At 33.2% G+C, this 25059-nt stretch overlaps 3 protein-coding genes and 1 pseudogene across 5 annotated transcripts; 2 read left to right on the top strand and 2 right to left on the bottom strand.

Annotated features, from left to right (window-relative positions):
- Positions 1 to 3509: 3509 nt before the first annotated feature.
- LOC106343910 lies at positions 3510 to 4163 on the top strand (annotated as a pseudogene).
- A 3414-nt stretch (positions 4164 to 7577) lies between these two features.
- Positions 7578 to 11606, bottom strand: LOC106293570. Of its 2 annotated transcripts, XM_013729249.1 has the most exons (4): positions 11389 to 11606; positions 11122 to 11199; positions 7976 to 9136; positions 7578 to 7868 (listed from the first exon to the last, which is right to left on the bottom strand). In XM_013729249.1, exons 3-4 carry the CDS (start codon positions 8862 to 8864, stop codon positions 7837 to 7839), a joined length of 921 nt encoding a protein of 306 aa, XP_013584703.1. In that variant the 5' UTR covers positions 8865 to 9136; positions 11122 to 11199; positions 11389 to 11606; the 3' UTR covers positions 7578 to 7836. The 2 variants fall into 2 exon arrangements, with proteins under 2 accessions (XP_013584703.1, XP_013584704.1); XM_013729250.1 differs by lacking the exons at positions 11122 to 11199; positions 11389 to 11606 and adding an exon at positions 9829 to 9911.
- A 2013-nt stretch (positions 11607 to 13619) lies between these two features.
- LOC106295998 (ubiquitin carboxyl-terminal hydrolase 14) lies at positions 13620 to 18852 on the bottom strand. 2 transcript variants are annotated; one of them, XM_013732035.1, is made up of 20 exons: positions 18654 to 18852; positions 18407 to 18578; positions 18197 to 18309; positions 17777 to 18119; positions 17397 to 17491; positions 16853 to 16986; positions 16717 to 16773; positions 16484 to 16561; positions 16117 to 16171; positions 16009 to 16032; positions 15781 to 15861; positions 15469 to 15667; positions 15316 to 15373; positions 15123 to 15245; positions 14953 to 15041; positions 14769 to 14858; positions 14521 to 14691; positions 14338 to 14450; positions 14112 to 14241; positions 13620 to 14025 (listed from the first exon to the last, which is right to left on the bottom strand). In XM_013732035.1, exons 1-20 carry the CDS (start codon positions 18747 to 18749, stop codon positions 13847 to 13849), a joined length of 2400 nt encoding a protein of 799 aa, XP_013587489.1. In that variant the 5' UTR covers positions 18750 to 18852; the 3' UTR covers positions 13620 to 13846. The 2 variants fall into 2 exon arrangements, with proteins under 2 accessions (XP_013587489.1, XP_013587490.1); XM_013732036.1 differs by having other exon boundaries at positions 16009 to 16029.
- Positions 18853 to 20215: 1363 nt separating this feature from the next.
- On the top strand, positions 20216 to 21906 carry LOC106345062 (replication protein A 70 kDa DNA-binding subunit C-like). The gene is made up of 8 exons (XM_013784327.1): positions 20216 to 20307; positions 20388 to 20509; positions 20590 to 20674; positions 20755 to 20884; positions 20968 to 21161; positions 21239 to 21362; positions 21445 to 21657; positions 21748 to 21906. The coding sequence occupies exons 1-8, from the start codon at positions 20216 to 20218 to the stop codon at positions 21904 to 21906; spliced, it is 1119 nt and encodes a 372-aa protein (XP_013639781.1).
- The last annotated feature ends 3153 nt before the right edge of the window (positions 21907 to 25059 follow it).

Below are 25059 nucleotides of genomic sequence, written 5' to 3'. Positions count from 1 at the left end.
AAATGGACAAAATAAAATGTGTATCCTAATTTAAATGTCTCTATATCATTGATACACATTTTATTTTCTAAATAATATTGAAAAATGTTCTGAATTATAAAACCACAACATAACCATATTTAGACTTCCAAAAAAGAAGAACAAATACAGAGCTAAACTGATATTTAATAAAAATTTATATTAAATATTTACTCTAACTATTTCAACTATTTTCGAAATAACATCCCGCCGGCCCTAGTATATTGTATTATTCGGTTTGGTGCCGGTTATCATCAGGTATTCCAAAACACTTTAGGGACTCCTAATAAAGTAAATTGATTTATTTTTTCTCATCGCTTTTTTTTTTGTTCATTGACTTGGATTTAATTTGACATTCGTTGATTTGGTTATCCTCCCTCTCTCAATTCGTATGCATATGACGTGACTTTGTGTGTAGGAGGAGTACCGCCATGTAAAATTAGGTATTTAGTTTAACTAAGTCCAGTATCAAAGAATTTATTTAAATTATCTGCAAATAGAAAACAAATATCAAATATTAAAATAAAAATAATTGTGTGGTGTTGTTGTTTGGTTCTTTACTCATTTTTATTAATAACCAAATTTGTATTTTCTAAGTTATAGTAATATAACTTGTTTATATTTCTATTTCTATAAGTTATCAGACATAAGTGATATATTTGTACTAGGTGATTTTTCCGTGCTCATGCATCGGTATAAATATTTCTAAAGTAAATATATTATAATAATTGATTGCTACTTACTTTTAATTTTAAATTAATTTATAATTTATATGCATCATTTATATTAATAATATTATATTACTTTAATTATACATATGATTTTATATATGTTATATCTAATCGGTTTTGTGGTTTTTCAGTCGATTTAGTTATCATTTAGGTAAATTGGATTGCATCTATGAATTCAACTGTAATTATTTTTTATTCTATATATTAAAATTTTGATTAATTTCTTATTTGCATTTAGGTGGTTGTTGTCTAAGATATGTAAATATATTTTATGAAGATTATATATAACTTAATATATATTGCGCTTAGAATAAAATTAAAAAATAAACTAAAGTGTCTAATTCCAAATTACATAAATTAGTATAATGAAACGATAATATTCTGAAGTCTCATGCATATATATAAATTTTACAAAAGAACTAAATTGTAACAATTGTTTAATATTTTATTTTCATTTTAAATATATTTTGTTGTCCTATGATTTTTTTTATAAAATAAATTGCTATTCTTATAAAATTATATATTCCTATCGTAGTTAAATCTATGATTTTAGATATAAGTTGGATTAGTCGAATCATTCATGTTGTGTGTATATTGAGTTACATATATTCTTTCAAATTCAAAATGAAGTATAATTATTTTTATTATAATTAAGTCAAATGTCCATGTATTTTGTAATATTTATCAAATTATATGTTGATGTTTTTTTATAAAAAATATTAGAAAATAAAGCGATGATCAATATGATACATGCGTAAGTAGCTGATACATTTTTGAAAGCTCATGAATATATATCAATATTTACAATAATTAAAATATTTTATAAATTCTAAATAACTTTATGCCTTTGATTTATTGAATGAAAACTAAAATTTATTTTAAATTATCTTAAAAATAAGAATCTAGATTTGCTTTGGTATTTTGATTATGGTTCTATTAAGTACCACAAACATAAAAACATAAAATTTGAAAGCAAATTTAATATTAAGAAAAAAATAACTTTAATAATGATAAAATATAATATATGTACATCATTAAACTATTTTGTAACTATTTGATCAAACGATGCTTATTTTAAATTTTTTTTTTAAATATCTCCTAAAAATAGGCACTAAAAAAATTGTGTTTTAAAAAAAAAATAATATTATATAAGTAAAATATAATTTATCAATATTTTTTTGTTGTAATTGAAAGATATTATAGTCAACTAAATATATGAAAAATAAATAATACATTTTAAATATTACTAATTATAAACTATTTTTTTTGACAATTAAACATATACTAGTTTATGTTACTTAATTATTTAATGTAATCATCTAAGAAAATATATAGATATATAAAAATATTTTTATTACTTTGAATTTTTTGTACTGTTTAAAATCATGTTTTAAAAGAAATAATATTTATTTTTCTAATATCAAGATTATCTGTGTAAATTTTTTTTAATGAAATCACATTATATAGAAATTTATAATTTTCATAAGAAAATATAGATATAAAGAAAGTATTTTATTACTTCAAAATTATATTTTATGTTATTTTAAAATATTTTTAAATGTAATATTACTATTTTGTCAACTTTCCGTTTTTATGAAATTATATTATACATACATATATTTTCACTTTTCAATTCTTTTTTTTTAACTTTATAAAAATTTTCCTTTTTATTATATGTGTATATTTTCTAGAAATTTTTTAAAAGGAAACTAAATAAAAAAATAAATAATAGTATTTAAAATATAAATTAATTTATTAAGAGTATCAGTGTATTTAACCATCGTGAGAGTTAACTAACGTGAGAGCGACACATAGGAAATTAACTTCTCAAATAATATTATAGAGATAAGTACGCTGAAATTTTCTTTAAGAAAATATATTTTTGTTCCTCGAATTGATTAAAACACAGAAAAACAATAAATATATTTATAAATAGTAAAATTTCAAATATTTTATAAATAGTTAAATTAATCTCTTATCCAAATTGAAATATTCTTCTCAGCGTGTTTTTTCAAAATCCATCTTTAAAAAATTGGGGAAGTTCTTGGCGTGAAAAATTGGGGAAGTTCTTTATTGAGTAGACTCGTCTAACTGAAATGTGTTTGAATATATCACAAAAAAAACTATAATCGAACTTAACCTGAAGGCAGGTGAAACTCTTTTACCTTCACTTAGTGAAAATGTGAAAGAAAAATGCATCTGTAAATGATATAAGTTAGTAATTACTTATAAGCTATATAATCAAGTATTTTTAGTTAACTGGAAAAAATATATTAAATATGAAGTTTAGGGATCACACCATCAGGTGATGCTTATAACGAAACTACTATTGGATACTTGATGTGATTTAAGATCTATAGGAATTACATATGGTTTCAGTGCACAATCTTTTGGTATTATTTTTTTCTTGTTAAAGGATTTCGATCTTTTGGTAATTAAGAAATGAGTATCCAACAAATAAAATGTATAAACCATTTGATCTTTACAATGTCAAAATTTTGGTTTGATTAATGGGATCTGTTATTGAACATCCCTTTTGGCCTTACCAAAGACGAACATTCCGTTTTGGTCTTTGTATATACATTTGTTTTGGAAACAGCTTTGGTCTTTTTATATAAGACCGTTAGAAGTCTTCGAATTATATTATTTATCATCAATCATGCATGAATTAATTTAATTTTTTATATTTTTTAAATCTGTCTCCAGGCTCTTATTTAGTCGTGTCTTTGAGTTGCCAAAATATCAAAAGTTTGAGAAAAAAATGAGTCGTCTTGAAGCTGAAGGAAGAGCCCCAAGTTGCTGGTGGCGCTTCGGCTTTTGGTTAATCATCATAGCTGGACTCATCATTCTCATAGTTTGGATAAATCTACGTCCAACGGGTTCAGACATTCCAAAATGCTCAATCGAATACTTTTACGTTCCAGCCCTCAACAAAACCCTAAACTCACGACTCAACACCACTCTCAACTTCATGGTTCGTCTAGCTATGACGACGTCCACCTTTCCTTCTCCAGCGTCACCTATGTATTCATCGCTAACTACACGGTGCCAAGATTCTACCAGGGACGCAAGAAGAAAGCCAAGAAGTGGGGTCAGGTTGTGCCTCTGAACAACCAGACAGTTTTAGAAGCGGTTTTGCCTAACGGATTGGCGAGTTTTCGGATAAACCTGAAGACACAAGTGAGGTACAAGAACTCGTTTTGGAAAACTAGGAGGTTTGGGGTCGACGTTGGTGCTGAAGTTGGAGTCAACGGGGATGGAGTTAAAGCTAATAAGAAAGGGATTAGGTTGAAAAAATTTGACTCTTCTTCATCTTCTTCATTAAGAAGCTATTTTCCTGTTTGTGTTTTGACGAATCTGCTTGTTTTATTTGCTATTTGTTGAACTGTTTGGTGCTTTTGATTTTCATTTGCTTCTTTGTTGTTGTTGGTTTTATTTACTCTTTCATTAGTATTGCTTTGAGTTTTTTTTTTTTCCTTGAACTTTTATTGTTTCTTTTTTGTGTTGTTCGTCTTTTTCTTTGTAGCTTCTCAAGTCGACCGAGTACTTCATTGAATAATTGATCCTATTATTGTTTTGTTTCAACTATATGCAATATTAGTTTCTCTATCAACAAAATATATTTGAAAATCAATTAAAAATGTACAAGACAAATTTATATATGGGTTTGAAAACAAAGACCAAAGAGCGGAATAAAAACATAACAACAGTAAAGTAAAACTAACTGGTAAAATATGCAGATTTGTTTTTGAATAAATGTTAAATTTATCCATCACAAAAAACCTATTTTACAATCAATGCATCTTTGTGTGGCAACAAATATGGTGTTAAGAGTATTTCAAACTAGGGTTAGGTTAGGCGGTATGGTATCCGGTCTACTTTATAGCACTAAGTGTTTTTTTTCTAGGGTCTATTGGATCAGCCGATAGAGCTTATTGAAAAAAATGTAGAATAAAATGAATATACATAATGAATAGCGTGAGTTCCAAGGTATCATTATGAATCATTCAGTAGTCGTCATCGTTTTTACCTGAAATGCATGACAGCGAGAGGAAAAAAATGACAATAACAATAAAAGTTATCGACCAAACCTTTTTACCAAAGAAAAAATTGAGTCAAACGATCAAGGTTTCAGTATGAAGAAACGTGTAAGAAGATCAAAATCCAAAAGTATTCATTCAAAGAAAGGAAGATGGCCGGAGAAGAAGAAGAGGTGTCCTTAGGTAGTTTTGGTATCCGACTCTGGTTTCATAGGTGGTCGCGCAGAGAGCGTATAAGAATGTGTGCTAAGAAATTGTTAATTTTAGAATCACATTTCCAATAATGCATCAGATCGCCCCAGGGCCAGAAAGATAAGAAGAGTAAGTAGGAAAAAGAGGGGAATTTTAGTTAATTAGTAAATTTGGGATTTTTTTGTGTATATAGTGACAAATTTTCCTTGTTCATTTGTCATCATCACCAACAAAACAGAGTTGATAAATCCTCTTCCCCACTCTTCTAGCCTCACCCCGCCGCCACCAAAAGTTGTTTGTTTAGCACGTTACATATCTACATAATATTTTTTTTGCTAAAAATGTAAAATTTTATTTCAGAAACGAATGCTGAGGTTTACAAAATAACATGGTCAAATACATTACGATTAATATTTTTGTATACAACACTAACCAAAAGATAACTACAATATTTCAAAAGCAGCAATGCAAAAATCATCCGTGAACAATTTGTAGAATCACCAAAAAATTTCATACACAACACACAATCGTTCATAATGACGATTTACCTCAATTTTATCATTGAGATACTGCTGTCAAGATTAGATGCAAAATCCATTGCAATTTGTCTTTGCGTCTAGAAACAGAGGGAGTCCTTAAATGGTTAGGAAATTTTTATTTTTATTTTTTTGAAAAAATGGTTAGGAAAGATTCGGTGAAATTTGTAGTGTAAAGTAAGGATTTTATTGTTTCAACTTTCAAGACACATTGAGAAATTGTCATAGATTTAGCAGATAGTCTTGGGAGTATATCTCATGATCAGAGAGTGATGGAAATTGTAGTTATGAAAAATTCAAAAAATATATTTTTTTGTTAGTGTTACGTACTACACTGAAAAGATATTTACCATTATCCATTTGATTTTTTTCCTAAACTTCAAAATATTTTTTTCTGGAATGTTGAAAATTTATTTATATCATGGGAAAAGGTTAAAAATCTTCAATTATAAAATTTCCGACCAAAATTCTGGTTTTTTACTAGTAGTTTTTTTTCTTCCAAACATGATTGATGAGACTGTAGTAATTTATTTATATCATGGCTGACCAACCCATTTTTAGTGTCCATGCTGTCAATGAAAATTTTGAAAGGCCTTCACTTCCCATCTGAAAGGCCTCAAAGAAGAGGTTCCTCCTGCCGGCAGAGAATCATAAACTCTTGCATAGCCAAACGATTCTAAGTGCCTCAATTGATTACAATGAAAGCAGGAACCGGCATGATAAGCTCCTTTGTTCCAGATAGTTACTGGATGTGTTTGTAGAGAGACACTCTTTAATTTCTTATATTCTTAAAAATGTTTCTGATAATTTTTTTTTTTTGAGCAAACTGATAAATTTTTTTGTCAAACTATTATAAGTATTTACTAGGTAATAACCCGCGTCTTGCACAGAACGTGATTATTAGTTTCATTATTTTTTAATAATGAGACATTAATCTGTTTAATCTGGATATCGGTTTGGTTTTAGGTTGTTTTTTAGTTTTTAATCTCCTAAAATATAACTATCATTTTAAATCAATATTTATTTGGTTTGTTCGGTTAAAATGTTTGATGTTTTTGGTTTTTTTTCCTGTGATAATAAAAAATTACTATTATTTGTTTGTTTTTATGTTATGAATATTAGATAGTCATGATGTCGAACCAATGGTTTCATATTATAGTTTCTAAACGGAGAATAGTTAAAAAAAAAAAATTATTAGGACAAATCATTTTACTACAATTTGTTCGATAGTGAAAGAAGCATTAAGAAAAATAATATTTTAACTTCCAAAAAAATTAGATATTTCAGTTGTGATAAATACTTAGTTATAAGGTGATCACGTCAATGTGCACATGTATGTGTATGTAAAAGTATATAAAGATGGTTGATTAATATATAAAGATACTGTTAATTAATATTAAATGACATTTTTTCAAAATAGTACATGAAAAATAAAATTCTTAAAATGAAATTATTTGAAAACAAAAATAGTGTAAAATTTATATAAACTATAATATATAACTTATATATAATTCTTTAAATATATGTATGTATATATATATATGCATATAACGGATCAAATTGGATATCTGTACCTATAAATATTGATATTTTTTATTTGTTTTTCTTACGGTTATTGCATTTTAGTATTTGATTTGCTTCGTAGAGTAACGGATATCCGGATTTTTCGGTTCGAATCAAAATGGATAACGAATCGAATCAAAAATTTATGAATAATTTGTCTAACTCTATTCGTAAACAGTAAAAATAACGTAAAGAAAAACCATGCATGTAAGTTTTATATTAAAAAACGTAAAGTACATAGTGTGAACATATTTATGTAGAGTTTAGCTGAGAATCTCTCTACATGTGACATGTGTCCGGTTTAGTGTGAACGAATTTATTACAATGCTTCTCCTTTAATATAAGAGATTTAAATAAAATTGTTTACCTGTTAAAAATAGAAGAACAAAATATTGGACTTGGGACGGTCGCAAAAGTTTTCCTGTTTAAGCCGGCGGTTGTCCTGTTTAAGCCGGCCCTGGACAAATCAATAACGCTTCCCTTTTTATATAAATGAAAACCTTGGTTCGGAAACACAGCTTATTACTGTTGATATCGGTTTACAAACCGAAACAAACGATAAAACACAAAGTTCAAAACCAAAAGTTTAGGACATGATGCAAACCAGAAACATTAAACGAAATGAGAAGTTTTAGAACGGAAAATAAAAACAGAGTATCCAGTGAGAAACACAGCCTCTGCAAGATAAATCAAGCACCACCAAGCAAAGACTTTGTCCATCACCACCAGCAAGCCAGAAATGATAAATACTCTTCTTCACCTTCCTTCTAGCCTCACCCCACCATTGCCTGGCTCAATAAAACAACATATCACATTGTATTAGAGGGCAATGAAGAAGGAAACATATTATCGTACATACATGTATATATAGACTATTTACAGACAGAGAGCTTACATGGAAGAAGGCTTTCGGTGAAGGGGAAGATAGCAGGATTCGTAAATCGAGTAGGAGGCCTGCCCCTTTTTTTCCACTTTCTAGTATCCAAATGATAAGTCCACAAGTGCGAGTCAGTCACAAACAGGATCTCCTTCTCTGACGAGGTCATGAATAATACAATTTCAGCAAAGTCCATGAAATCAAACTCATCTGCGATTACAAATACCCAACTAGCTTCTTTCCACTCCCATACGTCAAAGTAATCCGCATGTAGAACTACCAGTGACGGAGATCCTCCCAGGTTTATCAGATACGTAGCAACTGTTATCCTGTCTTCTTCACGCAGCTCTGTTGAATAGTAAGGCAGCTCCATAACTTCGAAGTTCTCCTCCATATCCACAGAGAGCATTATACCTGCAGGATCTTCCAGAGAAACCAGCCAGTAGATCTTCCCTCCTGCAAAGACATGACCGGATCTGTGTGGACTGAAACAAACATACATTGGAAGATGAAGCACAGGGCCGATGCCCCTCCATGCACCAGTGCTAGATGAATACACCTCACATTCGTAGAGATAATCCCCTTTTCCAGCGTTTCTCTTGCCGACACAGAATATGCGGAAAATTTTGTACTCGCTAATGTCAGGACCATATGCAACTCCAATACTTGGTTCAGTCCAAACAGATGGTCTGCCTTGAGGAAGAAGCAGAGTTTCTTCAGTAGAAGGATTGCAGATCCATATCTGATAATCTACTTCATGTTCATCAGAAAGTTGGTTGATGCAGCATACTAATCCATTGAACGATGCTATCATGTGCATGTGGTGATCGGCGCTTCTTCCCGGAGGATCAACTGTAGCATGGTGTCGATAGTTGAACTTCCCTGGCTTCAACAAGTACAACTTCATAGCCTTGTCTACTCTAGGACAAGCTATGTATGAGGGCTTCTTTCTCGATTGAGCGAGCTGTATCGTAGCAAAATGTTTGTTGCTAACTGAGGCATGCCAGTATCTGTTAACCGTTTTGAATGAACGGATAGACCTTACTGAGAGTCGAGATAAGACGTCTTGAAAGACATCCTGGTTGGATTCTACCTTATTCCATGTCAGTGATGCCACTCGCCTGCGATGCTGAGCTCGCGTCGCGACCAATTTTTTGTTTGCTTCTTGTTGCTAAGGCTCTGCATGGACAAAAAAACACATCGATTAGTCCACAAAAAAAGGTTTCAGAAACAGATATATGTGCAACATGTATGTGTATTTATCTGACTGTGAGCAGCACACAACTGGTAACTACTCGTACATAAACATAGTTACCCCTTGGTATCCATCAGATAAAGACCAAAAAGACACCTAACAAACACCAATCAGAACCAAGCAAAAGGAAATTGCATCAAAGCCTTCTTTCATATCTATGCATGAGAACTTAAAATGATAATTTCTAACAACTGAAAACTAATCCCTAGAGCCTAGAAATATGATCTAAATCAGTGTTCTAAAAAGTGTTCTAGATGGTGTCGCCTAAGCGCTAAGCCTTCTAAAACATAGTTACCCATTGGTATCCATCAGATAAAGACCAAAAAAGAGCTAACAAACACCAAACACCCATCAGAACCAAGCAAAAGGGCTTAATAGAGAGGAAAATGCATCAAAGCCTTCTTTCATATCTATGCATAAGGAAAAACTGAAAAAAAAAACAAAGAGCCTAGAAATATGATCTAAACCAGTGTTCTAAAAAGCGATCTAGGCGGCGGCGCCTAGGGGGCTAAGCCTTCTAAAACCAATGGCTTTTATTTTCTAAACCGCATAGAAAATTATCATGTCATGATAATAAATAAGTTATTGTTAGATAGAGAAAGGAGAATCATTATACACCAACGCAAAATCAAGAATTTGTTGCAGAAGCAAAATCCGTCACCACGGAATCAAAATAATTGTTTCATCGGCGTCTGTTACATATCTTTAAAGAATCAGAACCACATATAAATGATCATACCTAATCCTAACCAAAGGAAACAAATCTAACAAATTATCATGTTGCAAAACTCAGATTTGTTGGGATTTTTCGAGCCCATATCCAATCCTGCCTAGGCCAATTAGTACGATATTGTCCACTTTGGGCTTAAGAAGTAAGACCGCATGGCTTTGCTATTGGGCCCTTTACCAAAAGATCTCGTACTAATCAGAGTTGGTGGACATCCTTTTATATACTAAACATTATTTGCCTAAACTTCTAATATGAGACTTTGTTTGCATTCACAACAAGATCATAGATACACATATAAACATATTGAATACCATAATAGAGTTGCTATATACTCGAAAACTATAGTTAACTTGTTACTTTTTCGGATATTTACCAGAGGGAATGATTGAAAGTGTTCAAAAGTATTAACGCCGTCAACGGCTTTAATTTAGTTGCTAAATAATTTTGTTTTAAGATTTGACTAGAGGAAATGCTTGCAAGTCTATTTAAGCAAGAAGAACTTTATTCATATGGACAAATTGATATTTCAATTAACTGGAATATAGTGTATAAAGAGAGTACAATCTAATACATGCATTGGTTTAGAAATGAACCCTCTCACAAAAATATTACAGTGTCAAATGTGAGCATTCATATGTACCCGCAATTTTGGCCATGAGTTCCTAAAAATGGAGAGAAAATGAGCTATGGATTCCGCCATTTTCCAGAATACAGAATTCAGAAAATGCAGACTTTAGGAAGAGCAACAATGAATGATAAAATGCAGATCTTAAAAGAAAACTTAAAGAGTAGGCTTGAAGTGGGCATAGAAAACTTATTTGCTGTGGGTTTAGATGGCTAATTAATGGGTCCATTGTGAAAACCTTTCCGGACAAAAAGATCAATTATTTCAATTAAGAAAGGAGAGTTTTTAGAAAAATGTAGGGTCCCTTTGATCTCATATAGAGCAGCAAGTCCCACCCCCACACGCATGCAGAACAGATGAGAATCATTATTTGTATCTTAAGCATAGAAATAGTCATTTTATCTAAAACAGAGGTTTAGTAATAATATATATGCAGAACTACTACGTTCAGTGTAATTGGCAGAAAGAAGAAACATATGAAATAAAAGGAAACAACAAAAGCATTGTTGATGATGTCCCAATGCCTAATCAATGCACAATAGAAACCAACTAACCTTGTGAGGTGTGTTCTGCTTCGGCAACAATCAACAAACTCATAATCTTCTTCCAGCCGTGACCCTCCTTCATCAACCCTTTTTGAAAACGAAAATTCACAATTTGGTTTCTAAATTTTAATAGTTTAGCAACAACAAATCCATTAAATAATTCCCTCGTGATCACATCAAATCAATAATTCAATTCTATCTGGTTTCCGTTTCGTCATCAACCGCTAAACCTCTCTCTGTAACGGATTCAGAATCAGAAACACCATCATCGCTTACCTCTTAAAAAGACGAGATAACGGCGAGAGATTAATGTGGAACGAAGTGAGAGAGCGTCCGAAAACGGAAACAAATTCTTCATGACGGCAAAAGAATCTATTTTTGTTTTTCTTTTCCGTGAAAATCGAGATGCTGAAGAAACACGTGTTTGCTAAGAGAGGAAAAAGAATCAATTCGTGTTGCTGATTCTGAGATTAGAGTGGCGACGAGTGTTTTATTTAGCTTTTGATCCCTAGAATCTAAATGGGATTTGCGAATCCGGATATATATCCCCTTTTATACAGGTGAGCTCGAGTCAGTTCGGTTTCGAGTCGGATAATTTAAACTTGAACTTTTTGAATCTTCGCGCTTTTTTTAATGATGATGTCGGATATTTTTATCCGAAATATATTTCTTTTATTTGTCATCTGATGGGTTTTTATCAGGTTATCCAAAATATTTATTTAAACCTAAATTTATTCAAAAACTAATATTTTTTTCTTTTCAGATTACTTGTCGTTTTAGAATTCGGCACACAGATTAAGAAAACATTTAATTTTATATAGTTACTAGATAAAAACATCATTACCAATAAACCTAACTATATTTCAATCAATTGAAAAATATATTAAAACATAAAATCAATAAATTTTGCATTGAAATTATAGAACGACACTTATTCTGAAACAAATATTTTACCCTACAATGACAAGTAATCTGAAACGGAGAGAATACATATTCAATAATTAATAAAATGTATATATTAGACCGATTTTAAAATATTCATAAATGTGGTCAATAACATAGGTAGATGTTGAAAAAATAGTATATGACTGAATACTAAAAGTAAAAAACAATATTTTATATTTAAATTATTTTTTATTAAATTATTTATATATTTATATTTAGAATATTTGTTTCGAAGATCCGAATGGCAACATGCAAAATAACTATGGTGCCGTCGTAATATAACAAAATTATAAAGATACAAAATTATAAGTAAAATAATTTGTTACCATTAATTGGGGTGTAATGAGATTTATAACATACAGAGCCTAAATAGAATCTTCCAATATTGTTTAAATTATAACTGAGATTTTTCAGGTTTTTCAAACTTTTAGATACTTTTAGCATAATTGGTTTGGGTTAAATTTGAGTAACATCCAACACTCAAACTACCGGAGAATAAAATCCTTTCAGATAGGATCGGAGTTAAATTCGAGTTTAGGATCAGATTCACTGATACGGGCTATAAGAGTTCGGTTGGATTCTGAGACTTAAACCAGAAAGGCAGCAGACGCCTCATCATACCAATTTATACGGACGATGCCTATATTTTCTCTTGGATGTATGACCAAAAATGATTACTACTGTATGCTATATGAAATTGAAATGTGGCAAAGTGGAGATCAGCCTAATATTAAAAAAAAAAAAAAAAAAAAAGAGAGATGGAGGAAGCTTTGTAATCAGAGTGCATGAGTGTGACTAGGCCTGGGCATAAAATCCGGAACCCAAAATCCGAACCGAACCCGAACCGGAAAATTCGATTTGTTATCCGACCCGAAACGTAAAAATACCCGAACGGATCTTGTAGGGTGATACAAAAAATATCCGAACCCGAAGTGTTATTAACCGAACCCAAACGAGTAACCCAAAAAATCCGAAATTAATAGTCAATATAAATATTTTGAAATATATATAAGTATTTCAATTATTAAATTAAATATTTGTGGTAATATGATATATATTAATGAATATTAAAATTTTAATAAATGCTTTAAGTACACAATTAGTTATAAATAAGTATTTTATAATTTGCTTATTGAAATAAAAAGTCTACTATCTATAAGACAATACATATTGTTTACAAATGATGTTTGTTTTCATGCTTGATTTAACATTTTATTGTTATTTTATCAATTTTATATGTGATAAATTAATTTTTATTTAATTTAGATGTTTTTCTTTATGTTTTACTTCAAAAATTTTGTTTTTTATTTTGGTTATATCTGAACCGAACCGATATAAACCGAATCCGTACGATATATGATTACTTTAAGGGTTTTATGATGCAATACAATTTTGAACCGAACTGTTATTATCCGAACCCGACCCGTACTAATAAAATTTTAGTATGGGACCTAGAAGCGTAAACCCAAAAATCTGAAAACCCGAAAAACCCGATCCGAATGCCAACGGGTACCCGAACGCCCAGGCCTAAGTGTGACATTTTAATCTTCAAATTTTCGAAGTCAAAAGAAAGAGACCTGTTCTTGATGCTTTTATCATCACTAGACCAAAATTAGTAATTTTGCCATAATCGACAAGTAAAAACTGGGAAACCAAACAATTCATAACCCAATCCAAAATCATAAAACCCTAAAAGTTCTATAGAAAGAAAGGGACTAGTTTCTGTCTCTTCTTTTCGTTTCTTTTCTTTTCCATCTATAAAATTTCAACACTCACTCGGTTTCCCTAATCAATTGTCGAGACGCTGAAAGAAGTAGAGATAACCCATGTCTTTAGGAGGATCTGTCGAGATACCTACTTTGCTGTCATTGAATATGACCCAACGACCTTCTTTCAATATGTGTGCCACATAGTGACCACAGTGCGTTGATGTTCCCATGTGGCTTACTATCCCAAACAGCTTATATCCTGCATTTTTTTGGAAGCTTTTAGAGTTAGGATCTGATTACGTTTTGGAAGGTGATAAGGTGATAAAGAGTATTCAGGATACTAACTCCCTCCTCCGTCTGGTAGTCCAGTCTGAGCTGGAGTTTGCGCTGAACTGCTAGAGGAAACGTCCATGTCTGAAACAGATGCATTAGGGTTGTTGAATATCCAATCTGTTGCTTTCTCTATATCTCCTCCCTGAATATAAATAATGTCAGTAATGAGACAAAAAAAAAAAGATTCCACCAAAAACTACATTTAATTTGCCCAAAAGCGTTAAAAGAAAGACTTTACCGAGGCTTTGAGTGCCTTTCGACCAACCTCTTCAGCAAAACCAAAGGAGATTAAGGTATCAACGCTTGATTGGTCAACGTCAGATGCCTGATGGGAGATTGGTGCGTCGATATCTATGATAACATTTAATACATCATCATGTTATAGGTTGGTCAAATCAAGCCTGGAAATATATTCAGTTACCTGGATCATCCATGTGAGAAAATAACCAGTTCGTCGCCTCTTCAACCCCAGCATTAGACGTATTTATGGCGGCTTTCTGGCAATGAAGCTGGTTAAATCCCATTGAGACGAGTTGTGCAACTATCTCCTCATTGGCCACAGGCTGTGCAGTTTCCGTCACTTCTTCTGGAACTGTATACAGAATTAAGTCAACCATTATTCAGGCGAATTAGATGAAATAGCATTCTTTTACAAAATTAGTGACATACCGCCATCTGGCAACAGTTCTTCTCCAGGTTGAAGCCCTTTGCTGCGCATGTGGCTGATATCAATTACATCCGGAACATCAATGTACACATCTGTCTCAGTAAATCAAGAAAAAAATATAATAAGCATTTGTATATATAATGCAAGTAGGGAAACATTAAAAGGATTAGTGTTTCAGCAAGAGACCAAGCTTCTTTGGCACCCAGCCTGCATCCATAACAAACTTCCGCATGTGCAAGACCAAGTAATCTGGGAAAGATGTCAAACCAGTTGTCCTGCATAAATGTTCACCCACTCAAAGACATTAGAATACATTGATTTTGTGCTAGGATTCACTAAGAAAAGAAACATCATACTTGATAGCTGTTGTCTTTCCCTTCAGAGCAGTGCTATAGTAATCATGAATCTGCTCTGGTGATGCAAACGTTGCTAGACAAGCTTCTAAAGGAACTCGTGGGCGTACAATTTCATCAGTTGACCTGCTTAGAATAAATATCTTAGATATTGCAGAGAAAATGAAATACACTAAACTTGAGTCAACTAACTCACATATTATTTTCTTCCAGTCCTTTGCCTGCTGTCTGGTTGTTAAAGGCTTCTAATTCATCTTGATCACCAAAGGTATAGCAAAACAAAACACCACATAATTAAGAAACAGGCCAAATGATAAAAGGAAGCGGAACAGAGAAGAACAAGATATACCTTTATTAGTTGCCTCCTGCAGTGGAATGTTCAAAGAAAGAATACAGTCATCCCTCTTATTATATGAGACCTTCCCAGATGAACACAGGATCTTTTCTTCTACTCCAAACTTGAAGCTCCTCGAGGGGTCTAAATCTGGTCTCGTGTTGTTGCCACGCTCAACTTTATCTAGCAAGTGGAGGAAAAAGTCGAGAGCATCCTACAAAACAGAATGGTGCTAGTTAGTGTGAAATTTTAATGAATTCAATAAAGAGATGTGTAGACAGGAGCACCAGTCAAAATTCTTAACATTCCAAAAGACATGGTTTTCACCTGCTGTCTCATAGAAGAGAACTCTCCATGGCCAGCAGCAACTACCGATTTGAACATGCGAGGAGGGATTCCTTCTTGCCTCTGTTATCGATTAAAGACAAGCAAATACGTAAAGTCATTAGAAATCAACACAGTACAAAACAATGTGTGCCATCTTTGCGTATGTATATTTTATTCAAAAGACAATATGGACAAGATATTTAATAAACATATCAAATAGAATCTTACAGCTTCTGCAGTTGCAGCATCCTTCTGCATTTATAAGAATGGGAAAATCAATGTACTGAGGCCAAATGCGGTGGTTTGGATAATATATGTCTCTTTAAATAGCCATACCTCTGTTACAGGAATAGAGTACTTCCCAGATAGTAAACCATGTCCAAGCTTTGTCCTGCCACCAAAATTTTAGGAAATGAATATGCAAAACCGACATGCAAATTTCCTCATGGAAATCAGATTTAAAACAAACTGAACAGCATATAAACAAACTGAACAGCAAACTGAACCAAGCGGAGAAATAACAAAAACTTGAGGATGGATCATGCATATAAACAAAAACTTGAGGATGGATCATGCAGATACAGAGCATCCACAAATATAATGTTAGAACCTTTTTATCTTTAGTGTGTCAAAAGTTTAACCGTATGATAACAGAAACTCAAGAGTATAAAACATAGTAATAATTTTTCTAGCAGAAACTCACAATTGCATATTGAGGTCCAAAGTTGGATCAGCAGGAGCCATTTCAAATGCCAACTTTAAGCTCTGATGTGAGAAGTATCTGCAACAATTTTAGTACCAGAAGTTACTACAGTGGATTCTACAAGGTTTGTTTTGCCTTTAGTTACTACAGTGGATTCCACAAGGTTTGTTTTGCCTTAGTAATACAAGTAATAAAAGGAAACAAGGCTGATGCCATCTACTTGCAAATAGTACCTTGAAATAAACGAATGGGTCGAGAAAAGAATCTGCATCGTAGCTGCCAAGTAGCAACTAGCAAAGGAAATGAAACGGGCATAAGGCATCAACAAGGAAATGAGATCCCTGATAAGATTTTAATTACAAAGAATACCTGTTGCCAAGATTGACAAGTCCAGTATATCCAGGTCCAAAAACTGGCACCAATTCTTTTCCACTCTCTTGTATACGGTTCCAATCAAAATTCGTATTTTGATCAAGTTCTCTTTCGGCAGTTGTCATTTCTGTCTGTAAAGATTGATTCAAACAACCCAAGAAAGTCGAGATTATTCAGATAAAAGAAGCTTTATCAAAATAACATATCTTTAAGCAATAAACTAGTAAACAGGGACAGTAGAACTAGAAATAGCATAAAATAGTATGCAATAACACTGATGTGAGTCTACTTGCTCTTGGCAAATGGGAAATTTAGCCTCATACATGTGCCACGTATGTACAAGATGAACAAGGTTGTTTTGTGGCAGTTGATAGTGAGAAAAAAAAGAGAGCTCAAGATAGAAGCATTCTGGAACAACCAGCACTTGACCAATGTGACCCAGAAAGGGTATCTATACAAACCCCAACACTACAAGAATACCTAAGATTGAGCCTTTAATAAAAACGCAGTTTACGAAATTCATGACTTAGACCATACTGACCTTCTGCAACGAGGAGAAGTCGATTCCAAAATGGGCCAGATGCTGAGCCAGGAGTGGGTCCAAAACACTGTCATCTTCCGGGTAGGAATACACATCTGCCAAATAATTTGCAACCGAAAGTGCAGAAGATATTAAAACCCTCCCAAGAAAATGAAAATGAACACATAAAAACAAAGTGATGAAGGAAGTCCCCCTTATCCAGCCGAAAGAGCTAGCAGTCAACTGACATTATCTATTCACAACAGTGAATACGGATTCATCTTTATTTTGATAATGTACGTACGAGATTCCAACCACATATAACATTTGTCCAAAAGGTATCACCTCACGCCTATTCCAATCCCCGAATAGATTAAGAAAACAAGACAAGTTTCCATTACCTGCTGATTCCAAGTCAGCGGTGATAGTTCCAAGCTTTACAGCAAGAGGGTAGCTTGTTTCCTTGTAGTGCTCAACAGCATGGTTGTTTCCACCAGTCCCATCCCAGTTTTTCCTTCCACAGAGAATCATCCCGTCGGTAAGATTAAGCCAGAGATTCTCCTTCTTATCACACTTGGCACATTTCCAACCGGAGGGAGGAACGACAACGCCGCTCTTGATCTGCTGCAGCGTCAAAGCATGTTCACTAGCTTTCTTCTCGTCAGCAGTCCAGGCTGCAAGTGCAACTTGCTCTCTCCGCTCAGCACCAACGGCACTCAGAACAGTATCAACCGCAATCCTCACCTATTATAATCACGAAATAAATTAAAAAAGCTTAACACATGCATAGATCATGTTGCTGTAAATCCTTTCTCTAATACCTTCTCTGGTAGCTCAACAGAAGGGAAAGGAAGTGAAACAAAGTCGGGAAGTATGACTATGCTATAAGATTCCTCATACTCAGTCTCACTGTTGTCAAATCCGCCATCAACTCCTGCGAAATTACAAGTAAGAAAATCCTCAAATGAGAAAGTTCACTCATAAAACAGTTACGCCCATTGCAATTCAGTTAGGGATTAAATGTTTCATACCTATAGCGAGGAGAGTAGGTTTCTTGAGAGGGCGATCCTCGGGAACAGACTTGGGAGTCTCCTTGATGTGGAGATAAACAGGATTCCCCGTCTTCTCGTGATTCCAAGCAACGTAGTCTTTTCCAAAGGCAAGGAAGCTGTTCATGTCTACGAACAATCCTCCTTCCGATCTCTGTAAAAATCATCACCACACCACACATCAGTCGAATGAGTCAGTAAGAAGAAAACGAGCTGTGAGAGGGTTTACCGGGGTATCGAAGGAGAGGCAACACTCGTGCTTGTAGATGCGGTGGGTGGGTTCTGGGATCTGAACCCTAGACAAGTTCGATCGGAGAAGCTCCATAAGGGTTTTTTTTTGGAGATGAAAGCCAAGTCTCGATCTCGACGGAGAGACGCCAAATGTGTGTGTTGTGATAATCGCCAAGTCTTGTTAACAAGGTCTCAAGTGAAACGGTGACGTTCGCTGAAGTCCTTTTCTCTTGATTCTTCCCTCGACTTTTGGGTTTATATTGGGAGAATCGCAATAATTAAAATAAAAAAGTCGTGTCAATTTTGGAAAATTCGCTAACCAACATTTGTTGGATAAGTAAAATGAGGAATATATATCTATATCTTATTAAAACTAGAGTACAAAATGGGATTGTTTGGAAACTTGATTAGTAGTTTAAAAAATAAATTTGTTTGGAAACAGGGTTTGTTTAAATTGTTGCGTCTGCCCGTTTTTCTAAAGCCCATCGAAATCCATTTATTCTATAACCCATCGATTTGAATTTTGAAAAAAAAATAGTTACCTTAAATATCTCATTCTTATCGTATAAGATCTTATTCACTGTAACTGATCGATGAATACCTTCTCCCCACGTAAAAGCATCAATAGGAACAAAATAGTATATACCCTAACGATTTATGATGAAGATATTTAGGAAATATCTATGACTGAATAGCAAGATATCCTAAAAAGTTTTAACCAATTAAATAGAACTTCCATAATTTGAGCGAACATTTCGCGTGAACAAGATCAATAGTATCTAATTTTCAATAACATATATTACAATATATATGATTTCGTCAAAAACAGAAAGGAGCAAATATCGGTGATACATATATCCTCGCCATAAATACAGCTTAACCTATATTTCTTCACCCATCTATATATACTGAGACTACATTCAAAGACTTTAACATCGAGATCGAGGTCTCACAGCAAACATGTCAAACGAAAGAAAAATGTGTCTTATTAAGGATCTCAAACCGTTCCGAGATGAATGGCGTCTCACTCTGAAACTGCTTCATTCCTGGAAACAAACCACCAGCTATGGAGGAGATACTCTTGAGTGCGTCCTGGTTGACCAAACTGTAAGATACATTTCCTTTGACAGAATATATATGCATATGTATATCGATTCTCATCTAATAGTTACTCATATTCTACTCTGTTTTCTTAAAAGGGTGCTAAAATCCAAGCATCATGCAAGAGATCTCAAATAACTCGTGTTCAACGTTACCTACGTGTTGGTGAATGGAAGGTCATTGACACCGTGAAAATAACTGGGGTAGGAGTGGGTCAATATCGACCTACGACGCAGCAGTACAAGATGACAATCATAGGAGACACATCAATAACCCCTTCTGATTATCGGAATGATAATCACTTCCTTAATCTGGCTAACTACGAGGAGATTGGTAATGGAAAGCTGAAACCCCATTTTCTAATTGGTATGTGTACATAACGATTTTTACTTTTTGTATATATATAGTTGTTAACTATTATAATGAAGTAAATCTTTATTTGTTATTGACACAGATATCATGGGACAGGTTACTGATCTTGGACCAGTAGCTATGGTCCAAGCTAAGGGAAATGACACAAAAAGAGTTCATTTCCGTTTGCGTGATACAAGGTAGTTTCAGTAATAGCTTTTAATAATTATTTTTACATTTTGTGTCCTAAGTTTCAATAAATTTCGGTATCTTCTCTCAGTGGTCATGAAGTGGCATGTTGCTTATGGGGAAAATATGCTGAGCAATTTGAATCGGTGGAAGAAGCTAATGATGAAAGTATTATATGCTTGATAAGGTTTGCAAAAATCAGCGAATACAGAGGTATACACTCCACATCTTATATGTACTTTTCCCAAAGTATTAATGAAAGATTTTCTGAATATTTTTATTTAATAAAATAGGAGAAAAACAAATAACCAATGCATTTGATGCTTCACTTGTGTTTCTCAATCCAACAATGGAGGAAGCTATCGATTTTAAACAGAAGTAAGTATGAAATATATATTGCTGATTTTGGCTCTATTAAAATTTTTCAACTTTGGCGTACTAATTATTGTTTTGATCAGGATGTTGAATGATCCTCTTCCCCTAGGTATTTTGGATCAAAGTAATGAAAAGAAGATAATCACAAGGGTTGCTCACGATTGGAATGAGGTAGACGTGAGATGTATTTCTGAGATTTTACAGAGTTTTGAGGTAATAATACTACGTTACGTATCTGGATGTTAATGTGGTCCTTATCATAAGAGTTTTAAATTTATATATTTATAACCATATAGGTTGACAGTTGCAAGATCATTTGTTCAATTGAAACAATTGACACAGACTGGGGTTGGTTCTATTTTGGGTGTAAGAGACACAATCTACGTCTTACTAGGATTGGTAGGAAATCTACTGGTAAGATGATTCAATCTGAAAAGCCACAATTTTATTGTGAAATGTGTCGTGGAGCCTGTTCAACTATCGAGCCAAAGTAAGTACAAAAATTAGTGTATTGCTTTTAAATTATAAAACAAATTTGCTGTAACTTGTGATATGTGAACTTTACAGGTTTAAGCTTCATTTGGTTGTGAAAGATGACTCTGAGACATGCATATTGATGCTTCTTGACACTGTAGCTAAAACAATTATTGGTAGCAAAGCTGTTGAACTTTGGGATGGTTCATTTGATGAGGTGATTTTACTTTAACAGTTTAACATATAGGCTAATATTTGAATGATCTTACCAGCCGAAATCTGTTTAATATTTGTAACAGATTGAAGACCCAGAAATCCTTCCTCAGCCTATTCGAGACTTGGTTGGAAAATCTTTTTGTTTCGGTCTAGCAATAAGCACTGACAATTTAAATGGATCAGAGACTTTTAAGGTTTCTGAGGTTTGGTCTGGAGAGTATATTCAGAGGATCGAATCAGTCTCAGAACCAGTTTCATTAATTGAGACCAATTCCTCAACTCTATCTGGTGGAGAGGTAAGTGGTTTTTCCATATTTGACTTGAGTTATGAATAGAGTACTCACGGGAATAACTTATATTGTTTTAATGTTTTAATTATTTTTTAGCTTCTTGCAATTGATCATATCAATGAGAACTCATCAGAAGATGTTTCCACCCCAAGTAACAAGCGTAAGGAAGATGAGTGTGATCAAATGGACATGACATCTACATCTAAGAAGTTATGCACTAATATCATAAAGGTGGAGAAGACAAAGACTGATTAGTGGAAGTTATGGCCACCTAATAAGGAGTTATTTTGCATAACTTTTATTTTATTGTTTTATGATCTTCTCTTTCGTTTTTTAAAATTTCGTGTTGGTTTTGTTACATTTGAAATTCCCTCATCTATTTATTCAATAAAGTTGGATTTTTATTCGACTCACGTCCAAAACAAATCTAGGTAGTTTGCCTATTATATACTTCAACTGATTTTCAAAATTGGTCATCAGAAAAAACTGATTTTATACATTCTATGTCTAACCAACAACTTAGCAACAACCATTCTAACAGATCTTCACTTCACGTTTAAGAATTAAGAAATGCCTTTCAAGAACTATTTTAATTCTTAAATAATTACAAAAAAACATAAGATACCTTTAATCATCGATAGCTTCCTGTGTATGTAGAATTTGTCCGACCATTCACCTGCAGGGGTATCAACTATATTAAGCCTGATCCGATGATGAATTTATATAAGAAGTTAATAATAATGACACTCAAACTAATAAACTAATTAATACAATATCTACTTACAAGATATTTGTTATGATTTTGTTACCATAAAATATAAATCTGTTCAATATTTCATAAACTTTGGGATTTCACCAAATCACATTAATAGTATAATACAAAACGATATCATAATCAATTAGGTTTAATTCTTTATTCTTAGTCATCTCTTTCTCAATAGTCATTACAGAGTAGAAGTCACAGTTGAGAACAATAGATTGGTTTTCATATATGAGAAGACAGTATGAAAAGAAAAAGAGAGCATTCCTGTGATGACAAGGAGAATGAACGACCATCTAACTATCCTGAGATGGACATCAGATATCAGAAAAAATGCATTGAAAGTCAATCAATCTCAAGAATACAGAGCTTAGCCCGGGAGGATGTGCAGTCATCTGTTGAAATCAGCTCTGTTTTTAAAAGGTTATTTGGGGTGTTTGAAAAACGACCAATAAACACCAACAATGCTTCAGTTAAAGGTCATATTACAAGCACACCAAAAACCCTAAGAAACATATTCAGAAACAAAATCGGTAATAGTTCTAGCAGACATGAAATTACACTGCCTTTAAGCTTTCCTACTCGATTCAAACTAAATCGTGACAAGTCTCGAATTGTTTTAGGTGTTTCTTTGGATTCAGACCAAGCTACTAAGACTCCAGACCAGAGAAGTTGTTTGACCTCATTGAAGTGTAAGTTTGTTGTTATCTATTTTAAATTGGTAAAGACATCATTTACACATACAAACTATTATGTTCTTAAGCAAACTTTCCATTGTGTCTTTTATATAGCTCAAGTTAGCAACAATACAGTATTAGGCAGTACACAGAGACCAATCCAGGGGAACTTAAAAAATTATAAACGTATGGCTCTTGATGATATTACCAATACTGCTTCTAAAGAAGGTGTGAATACAAGCACACCAAAAACACCAAGTAACAAACGCAGAAGACGCAATGGTAAGTGTTATTTAAGGCCATATGTTTCAGTATTTAAACGCATTCCTATGAGTCTATATACTGATATAGTCGTCTGCAAATTTGTTAAAGGTGTTTGCTTGGATTCAGACCAAGCTAATAACACTCCAGACCAGAGTAGTTGTTTGACGTCGTTGAACTGTAAGTTTGTCTTTATCTTTTTAAACATTAACATAAACTTATTAGCAAATCCTTGATGTATCTTTGATGCTTCGTTTTTATTTTATTATATAGCTCAAGTTCTGAAGGCAACAGACATAAAAACAAGACTTAAAACTGTCTCAAATAAGCAGCAAAAGAACAGACGTGCTCTTCTTCATGATATTGCCAGTATATCTAACTCGATTGCCTTTGATTTTGAAGATACACCATCAAAAACTGTCAATGATAGAGACGAAGATAACGTTCCTGATGATGACGAAGCAATCGATGATTGTGATGATGACTTTGGAGGTTTGACTGTTTGTACAAAGTCTAAGTAGCTACTTGGAGTTTGTTAGTTGGTGTCCTAACTTTGACCTTTTTTCATTTTAGGAATTATTGAAGAACTTGATGGTGATTTAGAGTTTGATTGTAGCTCTCAGGAAAGTTCTGAGTCTGAACTGGATGAAGATATTGTAGATCATTCTATCGGAGAAAAAACATGTAGCAACAAGCATCAAAGGAAGAGAAAAGCAATGTTTTCCAAAGAGACTGTTTCTAAAATGACTGGTCGATCAATATCTATAGGTATATAGATACATCAAGAATGTTTACTTTGACCCTATGGTCATTATTCACTTTGAGCGATTTTTTGACAAGTAAATTTTGTTCTTTATTAACATATACAGCGTATATTGATGAGGGTGATCCAACATACTCATGTTGTCACTGTGGCGCTATTATGTGGTACGGAGAGCGTATTAACAAACGCAGAAATGCACGGACTCCTACTTTTACTCTTTGCTGTATGCAAGGTCAAGTAAAATTGCCACTATTACAAGATCCTCCGGATGTACTGAAAAGATTGCTTGAAGGGGATGATAAACTAAGTAAACACTTTCAGAGAAATTTGAGACCTTACAATATGGTTTTCTCATTTACTTCACTTGGTGGCAAAGTTGAGAGATCAGTGATGAAAGGAATAGGTCCTGATATGTTTCAATTGCAAGGATAAAATTACCATCTAGCAGGCAGTTTGTTTCCAAAAGATGGTACTAATGCCAAATTTGGTCAGCTCTATATTGCGGACACAGATAATGAGTTGGAAAATAGGGCGAAATGTCTGAGGTAAACTATGTACCTAAAGTTAATTCGATTTTATGTAAAGCATAAGCATAGGAGATTAAGTAAACAGTTTGGTCCCAACAATGTCCTTTATAATTTTTTATGTTTCTGAAATTTCACAGCAATGGTAGCATGAGTGGGAAAGTAAAATCAAAAGATACTTTGAAGAAAGAAATCATCGAGGCTTTGATCAAGATGTTAGATGATGTGAATCCGTATGTTCAACAATTTAGATCAGCAAAAGATCGGTTTGATACTAATCCAGAAGATGCATTTCATATGAGGATTATTAGTGATCGACTTAAAGACGGAAGGACATACAACACACCAACGGCATCTGAGGTTGCTGCATTAATTCCTGGAGATTTTAATCTTGACATGGATAAAAGGGATATAGTGCTTCAG

Source organism: Brassica oleracea, chromosome C5 (genome assembly GCF_000695525.1).
Source record: "Brassica oleracea var. oleracea cultivar TO1000 chromosome C5, BOL, whole genome shotgun sequence".
Classification (NCBI taxonomy): domain Eukaryota; kingdom Viridiplantae; phylum Streptophyta; class Magnoliopsida; order Brassicales; family Brassicaceae; genus Brassica; species Brassica oleracea.
The sequence above is the reverse complement of the archived record's forward strand: the minus strand, read 5'-3'. Positions and strand labels throughout refer to the sequence as shown.